This window comes from Hippocampus guttulatus, chromosome 3 (assembly GCF_054856545.1).
Source record: "Hippocampus guttulatus isolate MCC_2025c chromosome 3, RoL_Hgut_1.0, whole genome shotgun sequence".
Taxonomy (NCBI): Eukaryota; Metazoa; Chordata; class Actinopteri; order Syngnathiformes; family Syngnathidae; genus Hippocampus; species Hippocampus guttulatus.
Window position 1 is genome coordinate 23,925,001 of NC_141263.1, and position 22,515 is coordinate 23,947,515.

The 22,515-nt window shown below is 43.4% G+C and overlaps 1 protein-coding gene across 7 annotated transcripts in view; it reads right to left on the reverse strand.

The window, feature by feature from the left end:
* Nucleotides 1-22,515, reverse strand: part of akap13a (A-kinase anchoring protein 13a) — an 87,524-nt gene that overhangs the window by 48,881 nt on the left and 16,128 nt on the right. For all 7 annotated transcript variants that reach the window (XM_086107560.1, XM_086107561.1, XM_086107562.1 and 4 more), the window contains exons 2-9: nucleotides 21,243-21,286; nucleotides 13,840-14,011; nucleotides 12,246-12,409; nucleotides 11,996-12,167; nucleotides 11,025-11,208; nucleotides 7,880-8,069; nucleotides 6,488-7,736; nucleotides 5,014-5,090 (exon numbers count right to left, since the gene is read on the reverse strand). In XM_086107560.1, the coding sequence (XP_085963686.1) occupies nucleotides 5,014-5,090; nucleotides 6,488-7,736; nucleotides 7,880-8,069; nucleotides 11,025-11,208; nucleotides 11,996-12,167; nucleotides 12,246-12,409; nucleotides 13,840-14,011; nucleotides 21,243-21,275 (2,241 nt within the window). In that variant the 5' untranslated portion in view covers nucleotides 21,276-21,286. The remainder of the gene's footprint in view (nucleotides 1-5,013; nucleotides 5,091-6,487; nucleotides 7,737-7,879; nucleotides 8,070-11,024; nucleotides 11,209-11,995; nucleotides 12,168-12,245; nucleotides 12,410-13,839; nucleotides 14,012-21,242; nucleotides 21,287-22,515) is intronic.

The following is a 22,515-nucleotide window of genomic DNA, read 5'->3' on the forward strand; positions in this document are numbered from 1 at the left end:
GACCGCCCCCGACCTCTGGTCCTGGCATCACTTGCCTGCCAAGCAAACGAAGCGTTTGGCGCGTGCTAACTGCCAACGCCGTCGCGGAGTGCCAACTCTTTGATCAGCATCAATGACACATTTCCATAGCCCTCGTGCGTAGTCGTGGATGCATGGTTAAGACGACGGACGGTCATTCAGGTTTCGGTTCTCCGGAGAAAGAAACTGAATGAAATATATTTCACTGATCAGTCTTGAATATTTGCCTCCCTTTACCCCTAAATCATGTGCACCCCACTGCGCTTCTGTACATATCAATCTGCTTATCTCGATCACTTGACGTGGTGGTAAAACAACAACAAAACAAAAAAAAGCCCACAAGCTCACAAAAATGGGTGAGGAAACCACATCTTCAGAGGGCTTCCTTGAGAAAGTAGAAATGCCAAATGATTACATAGAAGAAGAAGAGCCGACAATTTCAAAGAAAAAGATGAATTTGAGAGATAATAACAGTAGTCCTACTTAAAATGTGTTTTTATCCCTACAGGTCATTTTCACACACACAAAGCCTACTCTGCGAAATATGTGACGGCATGCTCACAGATGAGGTAATGACGCTTCCAAAACCACCCAAAAAGAACTCATTACTGTACGTCGCTTCCATTTTCAACATCCTATCTTTGAGAAACGGGAGGCTTTCTGCAATGACGACGACCTGAACAAAATTACAGAGTAGACCGGACATAAGTAACACAGTCCGGGTGTCACTGTCTCCCACTCTCCCCAAGAAGGAACCGATTCAAGAGAACAAGAACAGAAAGAGAAGCAAATGCGTGACTCCAACTAATTACATTTAGTATGTTGGTGAGATGCATTTGTGTTGTTTTGTTTTATTTTGACAGACTGGTAAGAATACCGCTGTACACATTTCCCGTTCTGTGGCGCAAAAATGGTTGGGGACTGCAGCTCCAAAGCACAGTCCCATTTGAGGTACCCTTGAGGAAGTCTCACAACTCCCCTGCTTGTCAGAAAGCCGCCCAATAAATAGAATCACAAATCTTTTTTGTCACACCTCCCGGTGCCCCGTCACCTGCGGTGAAGGATCGACCAACATCCGCTTGGCTGATTCGCTTTACTTACTTTGACTCCTTTCATATCTTACACAAGCCTGCGGGACCAGCGAGACTTTCATCGCTAATTTCCCAAAACGCTGCGTAACGCAGACTGGTCACACCTCCACACAAATTCCATTTATTCATTGGCTCCGTACTTGATGAGCCTTAAGCCCAGAAGAACGTAGATGATGGATGGTGATTCTGGATGACAAGAATCTATGGCTTCTGGAAGAGTTTTTGTGTGTGTGTGTGTGTGAGGGGCACACTTCTGTCTTCATTTTCTGGTTAAAAAAAATGGGAGTATTCTACAGATGAATATCGGGTGCCCAAGGCCTCGGAAAAAAGGGCACTTTGCCAGTTGTCGGAGCTTTGATTATAAAAAATTAAAAAAAATTGCGTGTTGACACGAAGAGAAATTTCAAAGAATGCACTGAAAAAATTGCATTCATCCTCCCTCAAACCAGCACACAATTTCCAATTTGGAATGGCACTCGGAGACAAAGCCGAGGAATTTTGATGAGACGTGGTCCAAATTCAGTGGTAAGAGCAACTATTCTTCCATAATGTACTGAAATCGTGATGTTAAGCCGCAAACACGATTAGGCTTCCACACGATTCGTCAAAACAATAAGCAAGAGAATGGTCACAAATGGGCGATGATTTTGGGTAGGCAGAAAAAAACATTCTTAGATACTATAATGACAAATGAAGGAAAGCATGGAGTGATGAACACAATGTTTGAAGGAAAAATACACGAAGGGGACAATCCCTTTTATTTGCCAATGCTGGAGACCACGTGACAAGGGTTCCGATATATGTTGAAGCATTTGTGCAAAGCAATCAGAGGTGTTCGCCATTGAGAGCTCAGCACCCATTCTCCACATTGATCATCCTGCCAAAAGACAAGAATTTGATATCTATTCGGTTGTACCCTGGGAAATGTGAGTAAACCGAGGAAATGTGAAGGTGTTGATCTGACAGAATAGTGTGTCATCAGTCAATACAGGCTGGAGGTACTCAGGGGAAGGGGACACGCACGCACACACACACACACACACACACACACACACACACACACACACACACACACACACACACACACACACACAAAACCAAAACAGCTGCCACTGCCCTTCTGCATTTTAACTGTCGCTATGATTTTCACGCTTGTTTATTTTATGTAGCGGTTCGATATGCTCACGCTCGTTTAAGTTTCATGAGATGCTATTGCGCGATGCGATTTCCATATTTCAACACAGCACAGCAGACTGCAATTCAATGTGTTGCTCCAGCAACATGATACTGTGTAAATAAATCACAACAGAGATGATCTGGTCTTGCACGCAAGTCCCATTAGCTGATCTGCCGACTCATAAGTGTTCACCTTGATCTCTGCTTCGATCAATTGATCACGTTGTGACGTAGTGTGTCGGGGGGAGGAAAAAAAATAGCTCGCTTGTTCCACTGCGCCTCCTCTGTGAGATCATGCAGCCTCATTGAAAATGCAGCACATTTAAAGAGGATCATATGGCAAGAAGGAAGGGACTGTTATGGGAGAGAAGATTATACGCAGCAAGGCTGCTCTCTGCTGGCGAATGTGGCTTACTCGCGTGGCTCGGAAACATCTGGCTTTCGGAGGCAGAAAAAACACCAATGTCAAACCGCAAGCCTGGAATATGCGGAAAGCCGCTCGGGCTTTCGGCTGCCGAGGAATCTATCAGTCAGCAACATTTCGAGGAGATGATGGCCTCCATGTGCTTGTGCATAAATAAACTAAAGCAGGGGAGATCCTGTTGCACGGTTTAAACTGCGCGTACGAGTCCGCTGCAAAAACGCACAGAATCAAAAACGAATGCATGAGTCAAAAGGAAAGTATGTCCTGGGGGCTGCAAATCTGTCGCTGGCACCTAAAAGTGCATGTGAGCAAATTTCACCTCATTACTCCTTCTTCGCCTTTCACAAGATTTCCCCTCCGACATGCTAAGTGACACTTATCCTTGCCTGCACAGCCCCACTTGCCAAAGACTTGGGGAAATAAACTGTTGTTTTTGTGCTAAATGACCAAAGTTCACATCGATGCGGCAGAAAGACATGGTACTGCACGGCAGCCATTTTCTATTGCCTAAGTGGGAAACACACACGTCAGGACTTGAGCCAAATTTGAGCAATTTCCAGAGATCAAAGTTAGCAAAGGCTCGAGAGTTAAGTGTCTAAACAATTTTCTTGAGTGTTGATCCTGTGGTAGGAGATGTGCCTGATTTATTTTTGGTTGAGGGCCAACAATCGAAAATGTTAAACCTTTTCAACATTGATGGTGGAAGCAGAGCCCTAAGCAGTGAATGCCCCCGGACATTTCAGGGTTCTCTATTCACGGATTCATTTGTAAGTTTATCTGTGGAACCCATCCTCAGCTATTCACTTAAGGTATCACCTATTTGCATTTTTTGAGTGTTTTCTGTAACATCCTAATGCCAAAAGATGGTGCCAAAAATAAATGTAAAAAAATAGGAGGGTGGTAATTGGTGTCAAGGAAGTATGTAGATGAAAAGCTAGATTTCAACTGAGAGACAAGCTCTGTATATCAATTTAGTCTCGGTTGTTAGTGGAAGTTATGGAGTCTTCGCAGCATGTACATGCATATAGAATTGTTGTAATGTGAGTTTGAATTCATATCCTGAGTGATTATCCTGTGGTGTTGAGTGCATTTAGAGCAGGGGTGTCCAAAGTCGATCCTCAAGGGCCGCCGTCCTGCCTGTTTTCCAGCTCTCCCAGGAGCAACACACCTGATTCAAATAATCTGGAATGTTCTAATGCTGCTTCAGAGCTGGCTGATGAGCTGATCATCTGAATCAGGTGTGTTGCAGCCGAGAGAGCTGGAAAACAGGCAAGACGGTGGCCCTCCAGGCCCGGAGCTGGGATTTTTTCCCCTGATCAACGAGGGCAGGCCATCGTGAATGTTGATGTTGTTCAATATTTATGGTGGTGGAAGCAGAAGCCTGACTAATGTGAGGAGGAAATTCTCAGGCAGTGACAACATTAAAAAAAAAGCGTCGTGTTTATTTTCTTGGTGATATTTGAAGATAACAGATGAGGTGTTGGGTAGGAATCACACAAAGTCTTCCATTACCTTATTGATTTCCTGTTCACTTCCTCATACGTTTCTATTCATTGTTGATAAAGGGGGTGGGGGTCGCACATACTTGTTCAACTGTTCAACAAATCTCATATCCTTATCTTGCATGGCCAACAATTTCTTCATATCGTATCAAGAGGGTGTTTATTTACCCAAGTGTGTTTATTGACTCAAGTGCGAAGAGACTGCTGGAATGATCCTCTTCAATGCTGTGCATGATACTGGCGTTCTCACATGCGCAGTTTCTTCGGAACGACTGTTTACGCGCTGCTATTTTGGTTCGTGTTCAAACGGACTCAGCCGAAGCTGTGTGAACGACAGCATCTATGAAGTGACGTCGTGACAAATACGTTTTTGGACAAAGGTACGTTTGCAGGCAGAGAATAAGTGGCGAGCGTGTCTGCCCCCGGGTTCGAATCGTGATGCAGACACTCTTTTGTGCCCACACTCTCTGCGTAACTTGAGATTCGCATGTTGTTGTTTATAACACATGTTAAGACAAATCTGAGCACAATTTTGGACATTCAAAAGCTTCCGGGTATAGTTGCATAAAGGCACGCATGGATGAGGTTTGTGTGGAAGAACCAGAACGTCCGATCGTTCATAAATTTTGCCCTTTGACCACATATGCCATGAACATCTTTCAAACCAATAGTGTTTATGCTTTCTCTGTTATCGTGTCTGACTGTTTATGGCATCTTTTTTAATGTTAAGAAGCACAATAATAATAATAAATATTATAATAATAACGATACAACTTGGCACACGTGCACCGTGGGGACTTACCATGGAAGAGTCAGTCTCATCTGCTTTGTCAGCTCCACAAATGGTCCTGGCGTGTTTCGACATGATCACCTGCACCTCTGGAGAACACACACACACACACACACACACACACACACACACACACACACACACACACACACACACACACACACACACGTCAGATGGTGGGCACAATGACAAAACAGCGGCGTGGAGGAATCAATAACAAGTGAAGTGAGACATTTTTATCCCGGTTGCCCGCGCGCGCACACACACACACAAATGTGGGCGCGCACACACACGCGCACGCACACAGGAGTTGGAGAAGCCTGGGGCTAAAATAACATTGTCGCTGTGATCTCGGTCTTCATTTTCTACACAGGATTTTTTTTCTCCTCCCCCTTGCTCTATTGATGAATTATCATGTGATCCGAAAAGTTTCAGCGGGAGCGGGGATGTTCAAGACTCTAAAAGTGGTTATTTTATCACTCACTTGAATGTTGTTTTATTCCTAAAGGTTGAAATTTGGCTACGGAGCAATTGCTATCAGTGTATAGCACGGCTCCATATGCTTCATTATCCCACAGAAGAGCAGTATCAGTCTAATTTAGTATCAACAAGACAATAAAAAAAACCAAATGTGGTAATTGTAAATTAATTTTTTTTAACTTAAATATTTGATACAGTATTTTGAAATCAGCACATTTCCGTTCACTTAGTTACTCTTCTCTCTTCGACATGGGTTTCTGTTTAAGCTGTTTTGTTCTGGGGGGTTTTTTTTGGTTTTGTTTTTTTTAGTAGTTGGCTGGCTTTTCAGTCGCCGGTTTAGACTTTTTTTTCTCATTCTGTCTGAAGATCTCTGGTCAACTGTTTGAAGTGTGACATGATCTACACCGGTCTTGCCTATACATGTGGCACAACGTTTAATTGGAACAGGAACATTTTCGCTGTGTTTGGGCATTCGGTTTCAGTCTATTTGGAATACAAGGTTCCATGTAAACCCCCCGGCTAAAGGGACTGTTGATGCATACTGCGATGAAACAGATGCCAATCATGAGACCAGGGTGTTAGATGTAAAAATGCCACAGTAAGTTCCATTCCTACATCGTAACATGAATTTGTATGCAATTCGAAACACTTCGTAGTCTATCATACCAGGAACACTCAAATGGAAATAATAATAATAATAATACAGAGTGCAGCTAAACATTAATGGATGCTCATGAAAAAGCCATAATTACAGTAGATTATTGCTTGAGAAAACACATCCAAGCCATAAATATTTGAAAAAAAAGGAAAATAAATGCTAATTGAGCCTTCTTGTGCTATGTAGCACAAGAAATCAAACACCTCAAGTAAAAGGAATAAAAGTCAACGTATTAAAAATGCTGTGATAATACATGACATTTTTTTTTCACATTTTGTAAATGTTTCACATCCAGCGACAGATCTTCCATCATCATGACCTTAGTGGTGACTTGAACCTCATACATACCTTCATTCAGGTCAGCGCTGCTGGGATTTTCCTCTTCCACCATCCCTGCTGGAGTATCTCTGCCTAGCGACAGATCAGTCTCAGCAGGTTCTGGAGCACCTGTCTCCTCGGATCCCTCGGGACGCTCCTCTGTGTGGAGGCCGGACTCCAAAGTGGTGTCGGTTTCCTCCGAACTCGCTGTGGGTTCCGCTGATGTCTGCAAATGCATGTTTTGGTCCACTTTCTCCACGGCGAATCCCTCAGTTGGCTGCTGCTGCTCCTCCAAGGGGGTACTTTCCTCGGTGGGGTGGAAGATGTCTGTCGCACAGCTTCCAACCGACTGAAAGCTGACGTTGTCGTCACTGGACAGTCCGTGGGTTAAGCCCAAATTGGGATCGATGTCGGATTTGACTATCTTCTCAGGTGAGCACTCAGTCTCCTCTGGATATTCCTCAACAGGTGATACAGAGACGTCGGCAACCTCCGTCACGTTTAACTCCTGACAAGAAGTCCGCTGATCAGGGTCTTGCTGCCACTCTGCCACATGATCCTGACCAGCTGTTTCCTGGTTTTGTTCCGAGCTGTTTACATCTGGCGGAGGTTCTCCCTCTCCGGGAGGCGGAACATCTGATTCGAGGGTTACATCATCACAGCCTGCCGGAAGTGGGAGGTCCTCTTGCACAAAAGCCGTGCTCTCAACTTCCTCCTCGGCTAAGGAGTTTCCTTGGCAAAGGTCCGGGCCGAAGCCATCCCGGTGACACTCCTGGACTGGCGCGTCCGACGACGGCAACTGGCCCATGATGACTAAACCTCCACTGCTCCTCTCCCCTGTGCTCTCAGATACTCCGTTTACTTCCTTCCCAGATAAGTCCTCTCCCAGTGTGGCCTCCCGTCCTTCTCCTCCTTTATCAGTTTCCTGCTCACCCCACCCTGCCAGTCGACGGTTTTCCACAGGCAGCGGGCTCCTCGGTTCTTGACTTTCATACAAACTCAAGTTCTGTGTGGTGTCGGGCTGTTTCCTTCCTTCTACCTTCTCAGACTCATGACACACCCAATCCTCAGGGGGGCTGAGGCCATGCTCCCCAGGGTGAACTACAGACACGTTTCCGTCTTCCTCGCCGACATATCCGTAAGTGACACTAGCGCCGTTTTGAACTCGGTCTTCTGGCACGTTTGTTTGTGGGCAGCTCGCAGTTTCCGGCTCGACACCCTCGCGGCACTCGGCGGCCGTATGCAGACAGTCCGAGCGCAGCTCCAGCACAGACACTCTCTGCGGGAAAAGATGAGGTTAACAGCGCAGTTGACTGTGTGATTGCATAAGGTGTTCCGCCACTTACACAGAATGAGCCGGCGGGGTGAGAAGTCAAAACCAGGAAAAGGACAAACATTCAAACGTGGAGTTCTGTGACTCACTTTGGCGTGGAGATGACTCGTCAAATGCAGCAGCTGCTCCACAGTCCGGCCAAGGCTCGGCGGGTCGTGGCCCGGGTACACGCTTTGCGTCAGGGCGTGCAAGCCGGAGTGGTGGCAAACCACACGGGCGTCCGTCAGCACCGGCTGAACTAGCTGGGGCCCTCGGTCCGACTCGGCGTCTGCCTCAGCCCTGCCACGGAATAAACACTTAGATCATCCCCTGAAGGAAAGAGCTCAGCCCCGATTGGCCCATCAAGCACAGAGAGTTTAACCAGTGATGTCAGCTGATCTGCATCAACACACACACACACACACACACACACACACACACACACACACGCGCACACACACACACACACACACACACACACACACACACACACACACAGAGGCATTGTGGTTGCTAACAAGTCTTATTTTAGCCGTTTAGAAGATAGTGGGTCATGCAATGAGAACACTGTAATTAAAGCTGCAAGCAGCGATGCATGAGCCCTCACACGCCTGTTTTTGTGTCAAATATTCAAAGAGATGATCAAATTTTAACACCATGCTCCAACAATGTCGGGTGTCAAATATGGTTTCCCTTGAGGGCCATTATGTCGGTGAACCCACATAAATGTATAATTATCTCTGTGAACCCATATAAATGTATAAATGTTTCTTCTCTGGTTCCCCCCGCTTTTGTGACTTGTTATTGTGCCTGTGAAAGAGTGGGGAACACCGTCCGGCCAGGCGGCACCGTTTGCGCAACGCTGGGTGGACCATGTTTAGCTCCTGAAGTCACCAGTGACCTCACCCCTCATGTGTCATGTGGAAAACTTCATTACCCGTGATTAGGAAGAGGTGGCGTTTGCTCAAGCGGCGCGTAAAAGCAGCAAAACTGTGAGATTTATGTAGAGAGAGGAGAAGGTCCATCTCCACTTGAAGCCATCCCTCAGTCCATTTAGCAAATGGCCGCTTCATATCACTCAATAAAGACAATCTGACCTCATTAGTGCACCGGTGTGAGGAAGGGGGAACACATGCCAGCAATTCGCCAGTTAAATCTGTGAAGATGACTCTGCATGCTTGCATGTGCGAGTGTGTGTCTGTGTCTGTGTGTGTGTGTGTGTGTGTGTGTGTGTGTGTGTGTGTGTGTGTGTGTGTGTATGTGGTAAACACATCATTAGACAGAAAAGTCGTAACCAGGGCTTTTGTGCACCAGAATAGTTTCCCATTGCTATGGTTTCAGCGTGGAAAAATACTGGGAGAACCTTTCCAGTGTGCCCTCAAAGAGGGTTGAAGGTTCGCCGCCACCGTGATCGACCAACTTGTCCCCTTTGTGGTGCTGCAGCAAGAGAGAGTTTAAGTAACGCGTAATGCAACTCAAGACTGCCTAAACTTCATGTCACTTCAACTGTGTGGCTAAAATGTTCGGCGGAAGCAAAGATGAATGGCATTGTTTTGTTTAGTTTTCTTTTACAGCATATTATTTCACATGCGTCAAGCTGTTGCACTTGTCATTGTGTCACTCATTTCCGAAAAATAAGACAAACTTACAAAGACCAGGGCATTCTCAAATGTGGTTAACTGTTCATATTTAAACAAGAAAAATATGAATAGCGATTAAACGTATTACAAGATAATATATTTACATATGTATTCCCTATTTTTTTTTGTTGTAGTAGTAGTAGTAGTATTGTTGTTGTGTTTTTTATTTTTGTAAAATTTCATATTTAAAAATGTATTCCCCATTTTACATCACTCTTTTGACTCATTCTGAATATTCTGAAATGATCTATAATCAGAAATTACGGTAAATTATTAAATAAAAGTAATGCAATGTATGCACAACAAAATATGAAGGTGAATAAGATGGTTGTGTTTATTAACGGATTTTTCCTTGTTTCTCACCCAACCCAATTCTGTACAAATCCACTCGTGAAGCTGTCAGAATTATTACTGAGGAGTGATAATTGTTATTTTTAGGGTGGGAACTAACGATTATTTTAACAATCGATTAATCTGTTGATTGTTTTGTGGATTAATTGGTCATCTTAAAACCTTTAAAAATGAGTTTGTGACGATGATGTCGGACAAGCGTTGGCTTTTGTGATGTGTCAAAAGGCGTTTTGCACGGTGGTGACTCGACATGACTGTCCACTTTGAAGTGTAAGGCTCTGTGCGTACAATAAGAAAACCTTTATTTGTCTCACAGTGGAGAAATTCGCAATAGGCTGCATATAGAAATCGAGGTCTGAACACATGCACTCGAGTTTTTTTAGGCTGTGAAAGTGAATTTCCGAACGCAACCCGTGTTGACGGGAGCAAATGTGTGAGGGTTGGACAAAATTCTGCTTCTTACCTTGGAAAAGTTTGTCTTTTTGGTTTAAAATGGCTTACATTAACAAGAATCCCACACCGCACTGTTGCCAAAGGTAGAGTCCTGGTCAGTTATTGTGCTGTAAATAGTCCTTGCTGTGGCGGACGACACATGCTTGCGGCAGCAAGAGAGTTACGCGATAACAGTAGTTGCCATGACTACAGTTCTTTGACTTGTAGTTCTTCTTCTGCCTTTATTTCTTCTTCTACTTTTTTTAGGCGGTTGGCTTATACTTTTGGTGCATTACCGCAACCTTCTTAGAGGAACGATAAAAAGGCCACCAACAGCGGTCGCACCTGGGTAAGTTGTCGGACCAGCCAAACTAAAAAAAATAGTGTGACGAATACCTGTAGTCGGAAAAATACGATATTTGTTTTTGTATTGCATTTGTTCATATATTTATTGCAATCATTTTGTAATCGCCTATTTTGGTGTTTTCATATATCATAGATTTCATTATTTATTTCTTCAATTATTAATTTGATCTTATTTACTTTTGTATTTATTCACGTTTTGTGTATCATTTATCAAATTTTTACATCATTTACTTTTATCATGTTATTTATTAAAATGAGTCGAATAAATTTCACTTAATTATGTACAGTTTTACTCAGCAGTTCGTTGCCTTCTTTTTTTCTGAAAGCATCACTAGGTTTCTGGCCTTGACAAAAAGAAACAGTCCTGTCAATTCTATCGTAGTAGTAGAATCACTACCATGGTACATCGAGACTTAGCAAAGCCTGTAGCAGTCGTGAGGAGCCCACCAACTCAGCGGAGACTCACTGTGCAAGGAGCTGCTGGAGGCTGGCGTGACCCCGGAGCGCTGCGATGGCAGCGGGCGTGTGGCCCTGCTTATTCAGCAGCCGCGCCGCGTCCCTCGCCCCGGGCTGCCACAGCAGGAAGCGCGTGACGCGGACTAAGCCTCGCCTGGCTGAAAAATGCAGCAGGGTCTCGCGTGGATGCTGATCTACAGGAGAAAGGGAAGGGAGACACCAGAATGGAAATGAATGCAGTGGGCAGTCTTAGACTATGCATATTGTATATTTACATTTTTTGGTATGGAATATCCAGCACAATACACAATAGGCGTACCCAAAAGGAATAAATGCCATAAAAGACAGAAAGTGCCTCGCAATAGGCCACGACCCCACAGACAACTATAGTGGAGCACAGCCGCTTTTACTCAAATTATTTTGCTATTATTGTGTTATTAATAATTAATTTCATTATATTTATTAGTGTGGACAAAAATCAAAAATGCTTTCTCACAATAATTAGGAAATCATTCTGGTAATAATCTGACTTTTTTGTCACAATACAACCAATTGTTTTCAAAAGTATTACAGCTTTTTTTTCTGAGGGGAAAAATGCATTTTTAAGTCAATTACTTTTCCTTCAATATACATTTTTTCATAAGGATTTCTCATAAAATAAAACATATTGGAAAAAAATGAATTCAGACATCATAGATTCAAACACTGGCTCCAACCTTGATAATGGATGGATAGATGACTATTATTACCTTTTTTCTTGAAAAAAGAAGGGAATTTAGCCAAATATTAACACGTTTAAAAAAAGGCACTTTTTCCAGTCATAAAATGTGTGTAAAGATTCTCAGAACATTAGAATACCCCCCCCCCTTAGAAAAAAAACCCTTTTTATTCTTAAAAATAAATATTTTCATCATGGGAAAATAAATATTTCTGGTGGGGGGTGGGGGGCTTTCGGGTAGTTAACTGGATTACAAGTCTTACCAACGCTGCCAGAGCTTTGGTTGCCTAGCAAATTCCATCCTGGCGGCAGTGGGATGTGGTGGAGGGCCAAGGCAAGACTCTCGTCCAGACGCTCGCACTCTAGCAGGGGAATATGACACTCATCCAGGAGCAGCGCCCCGTCGAGGCCATCTGTGCGGCCCACCGTGCTAACCTGGGTGGTAAAGCGTACAAAGCTGAAACATTTTTTCTATGCTCAATTCGGAAATGGGGCGGGGGGGTCAAGGCTCACTAGAAACTGGGCCATGTCAAAAGCCAAGTCCTGAACGAAGGTGAAGCGATGCTCTGCTAACGCGGCAACGTGAGACGGGAGCGTCGCCAGCTCATCGGAAGCCTCGGGCTCGCCGTGAGTGACGGCACACAGGGTGACGGAAACCTCCTCGCAACAGCCGTGAGCTGTGCATGGAGAAAGGAGACAGGCAAAATAAAAAAGCAGCCAACAAAAGTTAGGTTATCAAACACATAACCAAGTTTTGTCAAGTACTGATATGGCTCATCAGCTGAAAATGAAACACTTTCGTTCTCTCAAAAAAACATTTTACTAGCAGTACAATTTTTGTTCTCCACATATCATTTTGTCAAAATAAGACTAATTGATATTATCTTTTTCTCATTCATTTATTGACGTTTTCCCCATCATCGTATTGGTTTTTTAATTTAATTTTATTTTATTTTATTCTCTTTTGTCTCAAAATGCTCCAACAAAAATATGACTCGCAATAATACGACTTTCTCTATTAATGTGACTTCTTGGGGAAAAAATGTAACTTCTTGGGTCATAAAATATGTATTTTGCCTCACATTTCTTTCTGATAAGATTCACATTCTGGAAGAAAATTCTCGCAACACTGTCAAACGAAAGTCAAACTTCTGAAATAATATGTACAAAAAAGTCGATTTGCTACAAACTGCAGCATATTCTCCAATTCACATTCTGGTTCCAGCAAACTTGCCTTCTTGTGATTCATTAGCAGTGTCAATTATCCTCTTAACCTTTTGCCAATGAAAAGGTCAAGAGAATACAAGCTTGTATACAGGCAGGTGGAAACACACGTTTGTTGAAAATACAGAACAGGGTGAGGGAAGAAGATTCATGATTGATTCCATCCTCTCTCTACTTCTGCAATAATAAGCCCTGACTTCCTCCTGCTGGCCTGCCAATATAAAGTCAGTATGATTATTGTATTTGAAAGCAGGAGAGCGGAGAGGGACAGATCTGTGATAATGATGCGATACCCTTTTACATTAAGCGATATCGCTCCCATTAAGGCTAGATAGAGAGCTTTAATGGGAGCGATATCGCAGTGGTGCTCCATTTTAATTGTTTATTTATCAAAGACAATTGTTGGGCAATATGATGACCTCATCATCTCGATTATTACGTGACCAGAAGAGCATTTATTATCTTGCACTTCAAAATGAATGGCAAGGGTGTGGAGGCAAAAAGGAAGGGGGAAAAATTTTTTTTTCTATAATTAAACACATTTGCACCATATTTTAGCCCAATCCTGTGAACAGATGGCCGTACAAACTAGCAGATGCTCATATATAATGTGGTAAAAGACAAAATTTCCACCAGAGGGAATAATGAAAACTGAGCACAAATCTTTTTTTTTGTCTTGAAATACAAGTTTTTTTCTTTATGATATTAAGTAATTTTGATTAATTTAAATAGGAAAAATTACCTTGGTCCTTAAACCTTTAGGTTGGTGATATCCAGAACCAAACCTGCAGGTGTCTATAGTTTTTTTTTCTCTCTTTTCAGTATGGTGTTAATAGTTTTTAACAAAATATGGGCGTGGTGAAAATCTGTCCAAGTGTCTTACCGGGACACAGTGCCTGCAGGGTGTCATGGCCACTCCTCAAGGTGCTGCTCAGGTGCCTCTGAGTGCTGCCAGCAAACAACAGGAAGTAGTCTGCGGTGGCGGCGTTGGCGGCGCCCTCCTCATCCGCGGCCAGCTCTTCATCGGTGAGCTGCACTGTGATCACGCAGCGGCCCTGCACGCATGGGGCAACACATAGGCGTCCTATAACAGTGTTTCCCAACTTTTAATGAACCAAGACACGGGTTTGAGTTCATGAAAATCTCAAGGCGAATGTCCAAACAAAAACAGTCAAAATAACGATGGCCAAATCTCAATGTACACACAAATCAATTGACTGAAATACGGGCATGTTTCATGAAAGACAACGCTTATATTCTCACTGAAAGCCGTGACTTATTGTTGTATGAATGGCAACAGGTGGATAAGCAGGTTTGCTGTACCTTTTTGGTAACGAACGGAAGAGCATTTAATTGCCACCATACATTACTGACAAAGAGAGATGAGCAAAGGACAAATTGCATGAAATTGAAAAATCTGCCTGTGACACCCCTGATAACGTCTCAAGGCATTGGAAAAGCAAATTATTATTCAAAACAAGTCTTCATTTTTGTTTTTTACACACCTGGGACTTGCGAAGGTTCTTCTGTTTTTTTTCTGACTTTTTTTTTTTGTCCAACAAGGTTTTGTTTTTTTCCCCCACAAGCAATAATTTGCATTAATTTACACAGAAAGTAGGTGTTCCTCCCAGGAAAAAAAAAATCTAATCTGTCAAAACATAATAAGCAACATAGAAAATATCTTGGGTCAAAAGCTCTGCCTTTGCAACATAAACCGGGTACCGTGCTTTTGTCAATGTTCAGCACGACATGACTGTAATTCAGGCATGTCCAGCTCCAGGCCTGGAGGGCCACCTCCTGCCTGTTTTCCATCTCTCCCTTCTGCAACACAACTGATTCAAATGATCAGATCATCAGCCAGCTCAGAAGCAGCATTAGAACAATCCAGATTATTTGAATCAGGTGCGTTGCTCCTGGGAGAGCTGGAAAACAGGCAGGACAGCGGCCCTTGAGGACCGACTTTGGACACCCCTGCTGTAATTGCTTTCTACCTGGCTCTCTCTCGTCATCCAGAAAATGTGTCATGTCTTTTTCTCGGCAGCAATTATATCTGCTCGGCGCACCTTTGAAGAGTAGTTGCTCAAGCGGTTGGGAAAAGTGGCTAAATATAGCAAACCAATCAAAAAGCTTGCTAGACTGACTGCTTTTTTTTTTTTCAAACTGTTACCAACACTTCTCAGAGTATTAACGTGACTCAAAGTGAAAAGCTTGACACGCAACACATCACAGACACACAACAACTTCCTGGTCTCCACCTTGGGAAACGTCATCATGGTCCTGTATCTTCCAACCTTTGTCAGACACTTGACAACTCCTACGCCGCCCCCCCTTTGACTAACCACACGCTTTCCTGCACTGCCTTTTCTTCTTCAATTAAATGAGAAAGTAAACAAGATTTCATTGCGCCGACTGCAATGTCTGCCAAAGTGTGTTGACAACCATAAATGGAAGTTGGGTAAGTGCTCTCTGCTCAAAAAATGAATTAATTCTCAATCACAGACAACTGTTGCACTACACTATTTTAATCTCACCATGCAGATGCTAACATATCAACTTTTTTACGTGACTGTTAATCAAATTCCGTAAAATCTCAAAGTGTACAACTTCAAAGGCATTCAGCACTGAGGTTCCACTGTATTCTACAAGATGAAGGCACTGACGTTTTTCAAGCGGTGTTGAGTACTAATAATAAAATGTATTATTTGTTTCATTTGGTGTGATTCTTTAATATTTATCATAGTACAAAAAAAGTATTACAGCAGCCACAACGAAAAGAAACAAATTCACTATCCCGCATGCCCCAAAGAAAATTTTAATGTTACGTCTTTTTAACGGCCGGAATCGTGTTGTGAATGTCTATTCCTTAAAATAAGGTGACCACTTGTTCTTGGAAAACTATCTAATAGAATGTACTTTTTTTTCTGGATAAATTCAGAAGTTTCATAACGTTTTTCAAAATGCAATCTTTTTTCCTCTCTATAATTAATAATAAATAATATTTAGTCATGATATATCCCTTTTCACAACAAGATGATGATCATTTGTTCTGCCATTGTCTTTAAAATTCCACTGAAAGAGCAGCTTTACATTACTTTTACATTTTTAGTATCATTCCTTTGTGTTTTATTCTGTTCTATTTGACAGCGGCTAATGTCACACCCGTGACGGAATTGCTCCGATCACACTGTAAAGTTAAGAATGAATTTATGATGACTGCAGATTAACACCAATGTCCATTTTGTCCAATCGGAGAAAAACAATAGACAGCTTGCCTGCAAAATCCACAGTAGCTAGACTGTCTGTTAGCATGACAGGATTGTTAGCGAGCCAAGTTTACAACATAAAAAACACCCATGCGCGCGCACGCTTGTTGTTTTTGTCAAGTCACAATTGACTGAATTGTGTGCTTGACTACCGCTCAGAATGAAGCGATGTCACCCGAGGGCATGGCGGGCAGGAGGCGAGGGGGCACCAGAAAGGGGCCGATTGTTTCGCCATGAGCTTCTTTCCAACGGGGGAACTGCAACTTTATTGACACGGAGGAGGGATAATGGGGAGATTTTATCTCGTTGGTGTCCCATCGCCTACGAAGCCCGACATGCGCGGAACCGCCGCTTAGCGCTCAGGCGTCAGATGTGCTTCCTTCTCTTGCGTAGCGTGCCAACCTCATGGCTTGTTTCATAGACGGGCTTGACCCAAACGTTAAATCACCGGAACAGTCTTTCTGCTTCGCATTTGGCTAGGACATAATAGTGTTTCCAGCGATTTCAGTTGCTTGAAAAGGGGAGATCTGCACCTAGCCAAGACAACAAGTCATGGGTGTAGAAAGTCTGTGTGGGGGTGTTATGTAATTTTGCTAAATTGTTATATCACAATCTTGGCAAACCTCTGAAGGGGACACTCACAGACACATTTTGGCAAACGAGTGGCTCATAAAAGAATTACTGGGTTGTTCAATTTCACACTTGAAAAGTGGGCAGGCATTCCAGACAAAACTATTTGCATGCAAACAAGTCAAATTAATTATCGCTGACTCCCCCTGTCTGTATGATTTCATCAAACTTGATCGCCAGCTCAATTTGCTGCAGGTAGCATCATATATTGTCCTTTATGTAAAGGTCATAGCCAAGGTCGACAGTCAATGCCATGGCCAATTATGGACTGTCACAGGTGTTCCTGGCATATGACATTATGAAATGGGTCATAATGAACTATTTTGTGGAGTCGCGGCACAAGAGGCTACGCTCAGTTCGCGCCGGACCTATTCTTTCTCATTTGTTTGGTTTATATTTCTGGCCTATAATGCTTTATACACCTTATACAAACAAACTGTAAATATGACAGTCGCTGCAACGCCAACTAAGCATTTCTTTTCGTGCCTTGTGACTACGTATTCAGACTCCGTAATCAAACACTTTTGTGCTCTCACAAAGTTGTCGAGTCATTATGTAGGTATAACAAATGATGACAAATATGAGACAAGCGAATGCAAAACAGTACGGCGGGAACTGCAGTGACTACTTGCGATGCTTGACCATATGTTCTTGCACAATGCGACGCTTAATGAAGTCTGAATTACAGTCACGTGACCACATGGTCATACGGCACATTGTTTATCACCTTGAAATGATGCACGTCAGGACAGTTGGAGATCGAGGACCCGCGTGCGACGTACAGTAAGTGCTCGCTCAGATTCTGAACGATCAGTCGTGCAGACAGACAGAGCACCCTGTGTCAGATGCACAATCTGGCAGTCAGATAAAAGTTTGCGTGGCGTGCCAATCAGCGAGCAGCAGACTTTTGGTATGCGAGGGGAGTCTTGCGATCTCAACACGGAGGACCCGGGAGTGAGTGCAGTAAATGAGATGTAGAGAGGTGGAGGCCAGCAGGCATGACATTGTCTCCATTAAAAACTCATCTCTTATCTCCGGCGCAGATTGGAAATTAGGAGTTTCAGGCACTACTGAACAGATTGCTAACTCGGCGGATTTGTGACTATGCGCTCCATGCCAGAATGAAAACATATTAGTGGGGAAATAAGATCTGCACAATCATAAAGAATCAGTGATAGCGGAGTCCATTTAGCAAAGTAGTCGCTCAAATTATTCCTGACAGCAGAGAAACAATATTTTTCCTCCGTTTGTTTCGGCCTCAAATTAATATCCGCTCACCACAAATGTCATTACCAGCCGACGACTTGTGAAAGAAGACGCTTGAGTGGAGTGACTATCGATCTGTCTGTGATGACTGCATTTGTACAAATGCATCAGGTGGAGTTGCTCAGAAAAATAAGCGGCTGTCATCTTCCATCAGTGGCAAAAATGGGAGTTAGGGACAACTACAACACAACGATTCCAAAAAAAAAAAAAAAAAAAAGAAACGTGTAGGCCAGGCATTTCCGAGGCCCTCTCGAAATTGTTATTTATCACTTTGGGGGTGGCTCAACAAGCCCAAAAACTCAATCAATCAACAATAAATAGTTTGGATGCATCTCAAACGGGAACCCTGGTTGAAAATTAACAGGAAGTCAGACTTTGGGGTTTAGAAGTAGGCATTTAGGGACCAATTTCAGGGACATTTACAGAACATGAAACATAAAATAACAATACACGGGAACACATAACAAAAAACATCGAGAATAATACAATCACGACAACTATTGCTACGTACGCCTTCTGGTTTGAAGAGGACATATGAGCTAAGGAATCGTAGCTTTTGGCAGTGCATCTAATTTGTAAATTTTGCAAGTCACAGACTGAGCTGGTGGTAGATTTTCGTTTGTTTGACCCATCTTTCGGGGAAAAAACTGAGAATCAGTTGCCAGCAGTTTGCTGTTTTTCATGGTGAATTTGAAACATCGTTGTTCGTGTTTCTGTTTATACAAAGCACTTTCATGTTTGTCATTTTGCTCCCTTACTGCATCAAATGTAAACAAAACGTGAATGGCACGTGCCTAACCAGAATTTTGCTACATCTGAGTGGCAAAACGTTGATGCTCGAATTGCCCCACGGGGATAAATAAAGTTTCCTGAATCTGAATGTTCCAACAAAGAGCATGCAATGCAGGGATGCTCCAAAGTTGCTTGTCATCAAAGCAGCCAAAGAGGCACATGGTACATTACGCTGATTTCAGTAGTCGAAATTCCTACAGCGTCATGTCGCAAGGACATTTGGGGGGGTTCTTCTTAAGCAGGGGCTTTGGGTTCTTCGAGGCAAGCTTTTCTTTTGATGTAGCTTAAAAGCAACCCTGCGCACCCAACTACCTCCCGCGCCAACACCATTTTGCAGCCCCGTGATTAGCAGGTCAAAGCCCCAGCAGGCCACTTTGTTAAGCGCTTATTAACAGCCGTGAGCTCGTGCCGGAACTCCCAACACCCCCCACCCCGCCCCCACCTCCACACTTTGGTTATTGCAACTGTGTGATGCGCTGAGGGGCTGCTTCTACCACACTTTGTTTTCTTACCACATTTAGCTCATATAACTACATCAGTATCGGAACAGAACTGCAGAAAAATGCAATATTGCCAAAACTGCAATCACACTGTCCAATAAGAGAATGTCAGTAGCCCCTTTCGCATGGGCTGTCAAAGCTGGCTTTTTCTGTGACACTGTTCTGTGTGAAAGGTAGCGATAAGGACGGTGGGGGTGATGAAATCAACCAGTAAATTTCTGGCTTCTGAAACGGGAAGTGACATGAAACACACAGGGCTTACTTTTCCTGCCCTGATGTGCTGAAAGCAATCATGGCTGTCCCATGAACGTTTTCTCGTCAACATCTCTCTCATCAACAGTGAAGGTTTAGATGAAGGGCGCTATGATGCATTTTGATTAGAAAGGTGGATTTTGATATTTTGCGTTCTGAGTGCAGTATGTCCAGTGACATAATCGGAATGGCATGTGTGCCAAAACATCCCGCCAATAGCGCCTATCTGTACAATGCGTTCAGGTGCCATTCACATTATTTGTAAACTTTGTTTTACTTCTCCTCGGGGCTTCGGCGAATATGATAAACCATATTAAGAACTTCTCTTAAAATGCCTAATAGGGCAATGAACCTGAGTGGTTCAGTGTGAAATCAGAGCACTGCTGTAAACTGGAGATAACGATGTCGAGTGCAGAACTCTTGTGCCGGACTTATCTAACTTCCTCTGTGTGCCTTCCTCTGGCCTGCAGAGTGCGACCGCCCGGAACGCTCCAGCAACCGCGAGGCACTTGAAGAGAATACTAAAATTGGCTGTATTGATGCCATTAACTACAGTAATTGGACAACTAACTCGAGGAGAATTGGTTTGCTTCAGTTCTTGAGTAATTCCTTGACCTGAAAAGAGCCTCGCGTGGCATAGCCGCTGGGTTGCAAACCACCCAAGGTTCCTCCATGCGATAGAAGATTTGATTCCTGTAAGGTAATCATTTCATAGCCTCAGCCAGACCCTTTAGGGAAAAGCTAATGACAATGACATTTTTCAAATCGAGTATTCTTTTTCCCTTATGGGATTTGCATTTTTTTTCTTTAAAAGCTCTACCTCGCATCAACTTCCACAGATATGATAGAAATATTAAAAATAATAAGATCGATTGACAGGGGCACTATTTCTCGCTGCCGTTGGGTGGCCACCGTAGTTCATACCGCATAGTTGTGTTTTTATTTTGTTTCAGACTCCAACTTCAATTAAGATGGATTGTAGCAGACCACAAAATGTTTCATATTGCTCCTAAAAAGCCTTTCCCCATCTGCATTTGAGTCAAACAACTCCCCCCCCCCCCCCCCTCAGGCTACTAACTGCTGTTGGTGTTTCGTGGTCACCTTATGCCACCAGACATGAAGACTTCATTTGGCAGGGCAGTATCAAAATGGCGTTCTTCCAAATGCGAGTCACCCCCTCAACCGTGTCCACAGAAAGCCATCTGCTATGCTATATGACGCTACGCTAAGATAAAAACTGCGTCATTTGGAAAACCGCAGAACATTTCTTTACTAGGCCTTTTGTTGAGTAAATATACCCAATGAGACCATGCAATTACAACTTAATATACTGCTCTAGTTACAATATACCGTATCTAACTAGATTTTTAAAAAATTACATATACGTAGTCGATACAGCAGTTAGTGCTCAACCATCCTGCTCGTAGGAATTACAGAACACAAGGCTTGTGACAGTAAAGTGCGTAACGATAAAAGGGATTTCTTGTTCACAGCCCGCACACCTGAGACCAGAAGCAGGGCACAAAGCAGATGGTTGTTTACACAGGCAAAAAGGTTTCTGCGAGGCGAATTCTGATACTTACATACAGCGGAGCTTGCTGGGGAGTGAGTTTCATGTCCCTGGGAACTGAAAAGAAAAGAGACAGAATCGGATGAACATTTGGTTTGGTAGAAAACATTGAAAGCCCCTTTCAAATGTCATAATGTATTCATTATGTTTAAAAGGGAGTGAACAAAATGTGAGGCACCATAAACCACTTAGAAGCATAAGAAATCACATTTATGACGTAAATATGGGTGTTAGCCTTAGTTAAGCTAACGTCCATATTTACACAGGATGGTTGGAGCTAACTCCAAAAAGCAGTGCAGAGAATTCAGAGACACTTTTTGCATCCCACTCAAATATTTTGAATCGATAAGCAAGTGAAAAGTAAAGCCCTCCTATTCCTAGTTCGTTATTCATGCATTTTGTTGTTTGGTGGAAGCTATCCTCAATTTTGTGCCACTCTGTGAAGATCGTAGCAGCGGCTATGTCTAAATGCATATGAGGATTTTCATAAGGACGCTCATCCTTACGAATGGTGACTTTCTGGTTAAATGAATCAGAAAGGTGAATACAACTAAAACAAAACAATTCCAAGAGCGATATGTGGGCTCATTGGATTGTTACTGCGTATTATCCCGTCTTGGCCTCACGCGGCTAAGCACTTGTAAATCAATTGATGGTATACGCAGGATGCACAGTGGTTATGGAAGCATCAGAACGTTGCTGTTGACAAGGTGACAGTTAAGCTCGACCTTGGCACCCGTCTCAACCCAGTGGGAGGGTTTACAGTGCAACACCCACGCACCCACGCATGCGTGGCAGACCAGACACTCTTCCCAGCTAGCCAAAAACACCAGTCTGTGTTGGCCTTGGTTACAGGGACAGGGACAGCTGACGGAGCAAAAGTGGGCGGTGAGTGAGGGGGCTTGGCTTCAAAATGAGGCTAAACATTTATTGAGCCGTCACGGCCTTGTGCCACCTTCTATCATCTGCGAGTAAAAATAACGAGAGGAGATCCCCTGTCCCACCGCCATGAAAACCCACTTCTACGTGGCTCTGCGCCAGGAAGATGAGTTAGCCGGATTCACAAGGTATCATTTGATCTCGGAGAGACCCCCTCTAGTTTCTAAAAGGGATCACGTTCACAAGCCACAGAGTTGGCGTTCTCAGTTTTCCTTTGTTGACTGTTCCTTTGCACTCAAACGAGACCTCGCTGAACAGAGTGGTTCCAAAACAGGGGTGCAGGGGGAAGACTACCAAAAAGGGGCCTCCAAACCATTTATGTACAAAATATTTTCACGCTTTTGTAT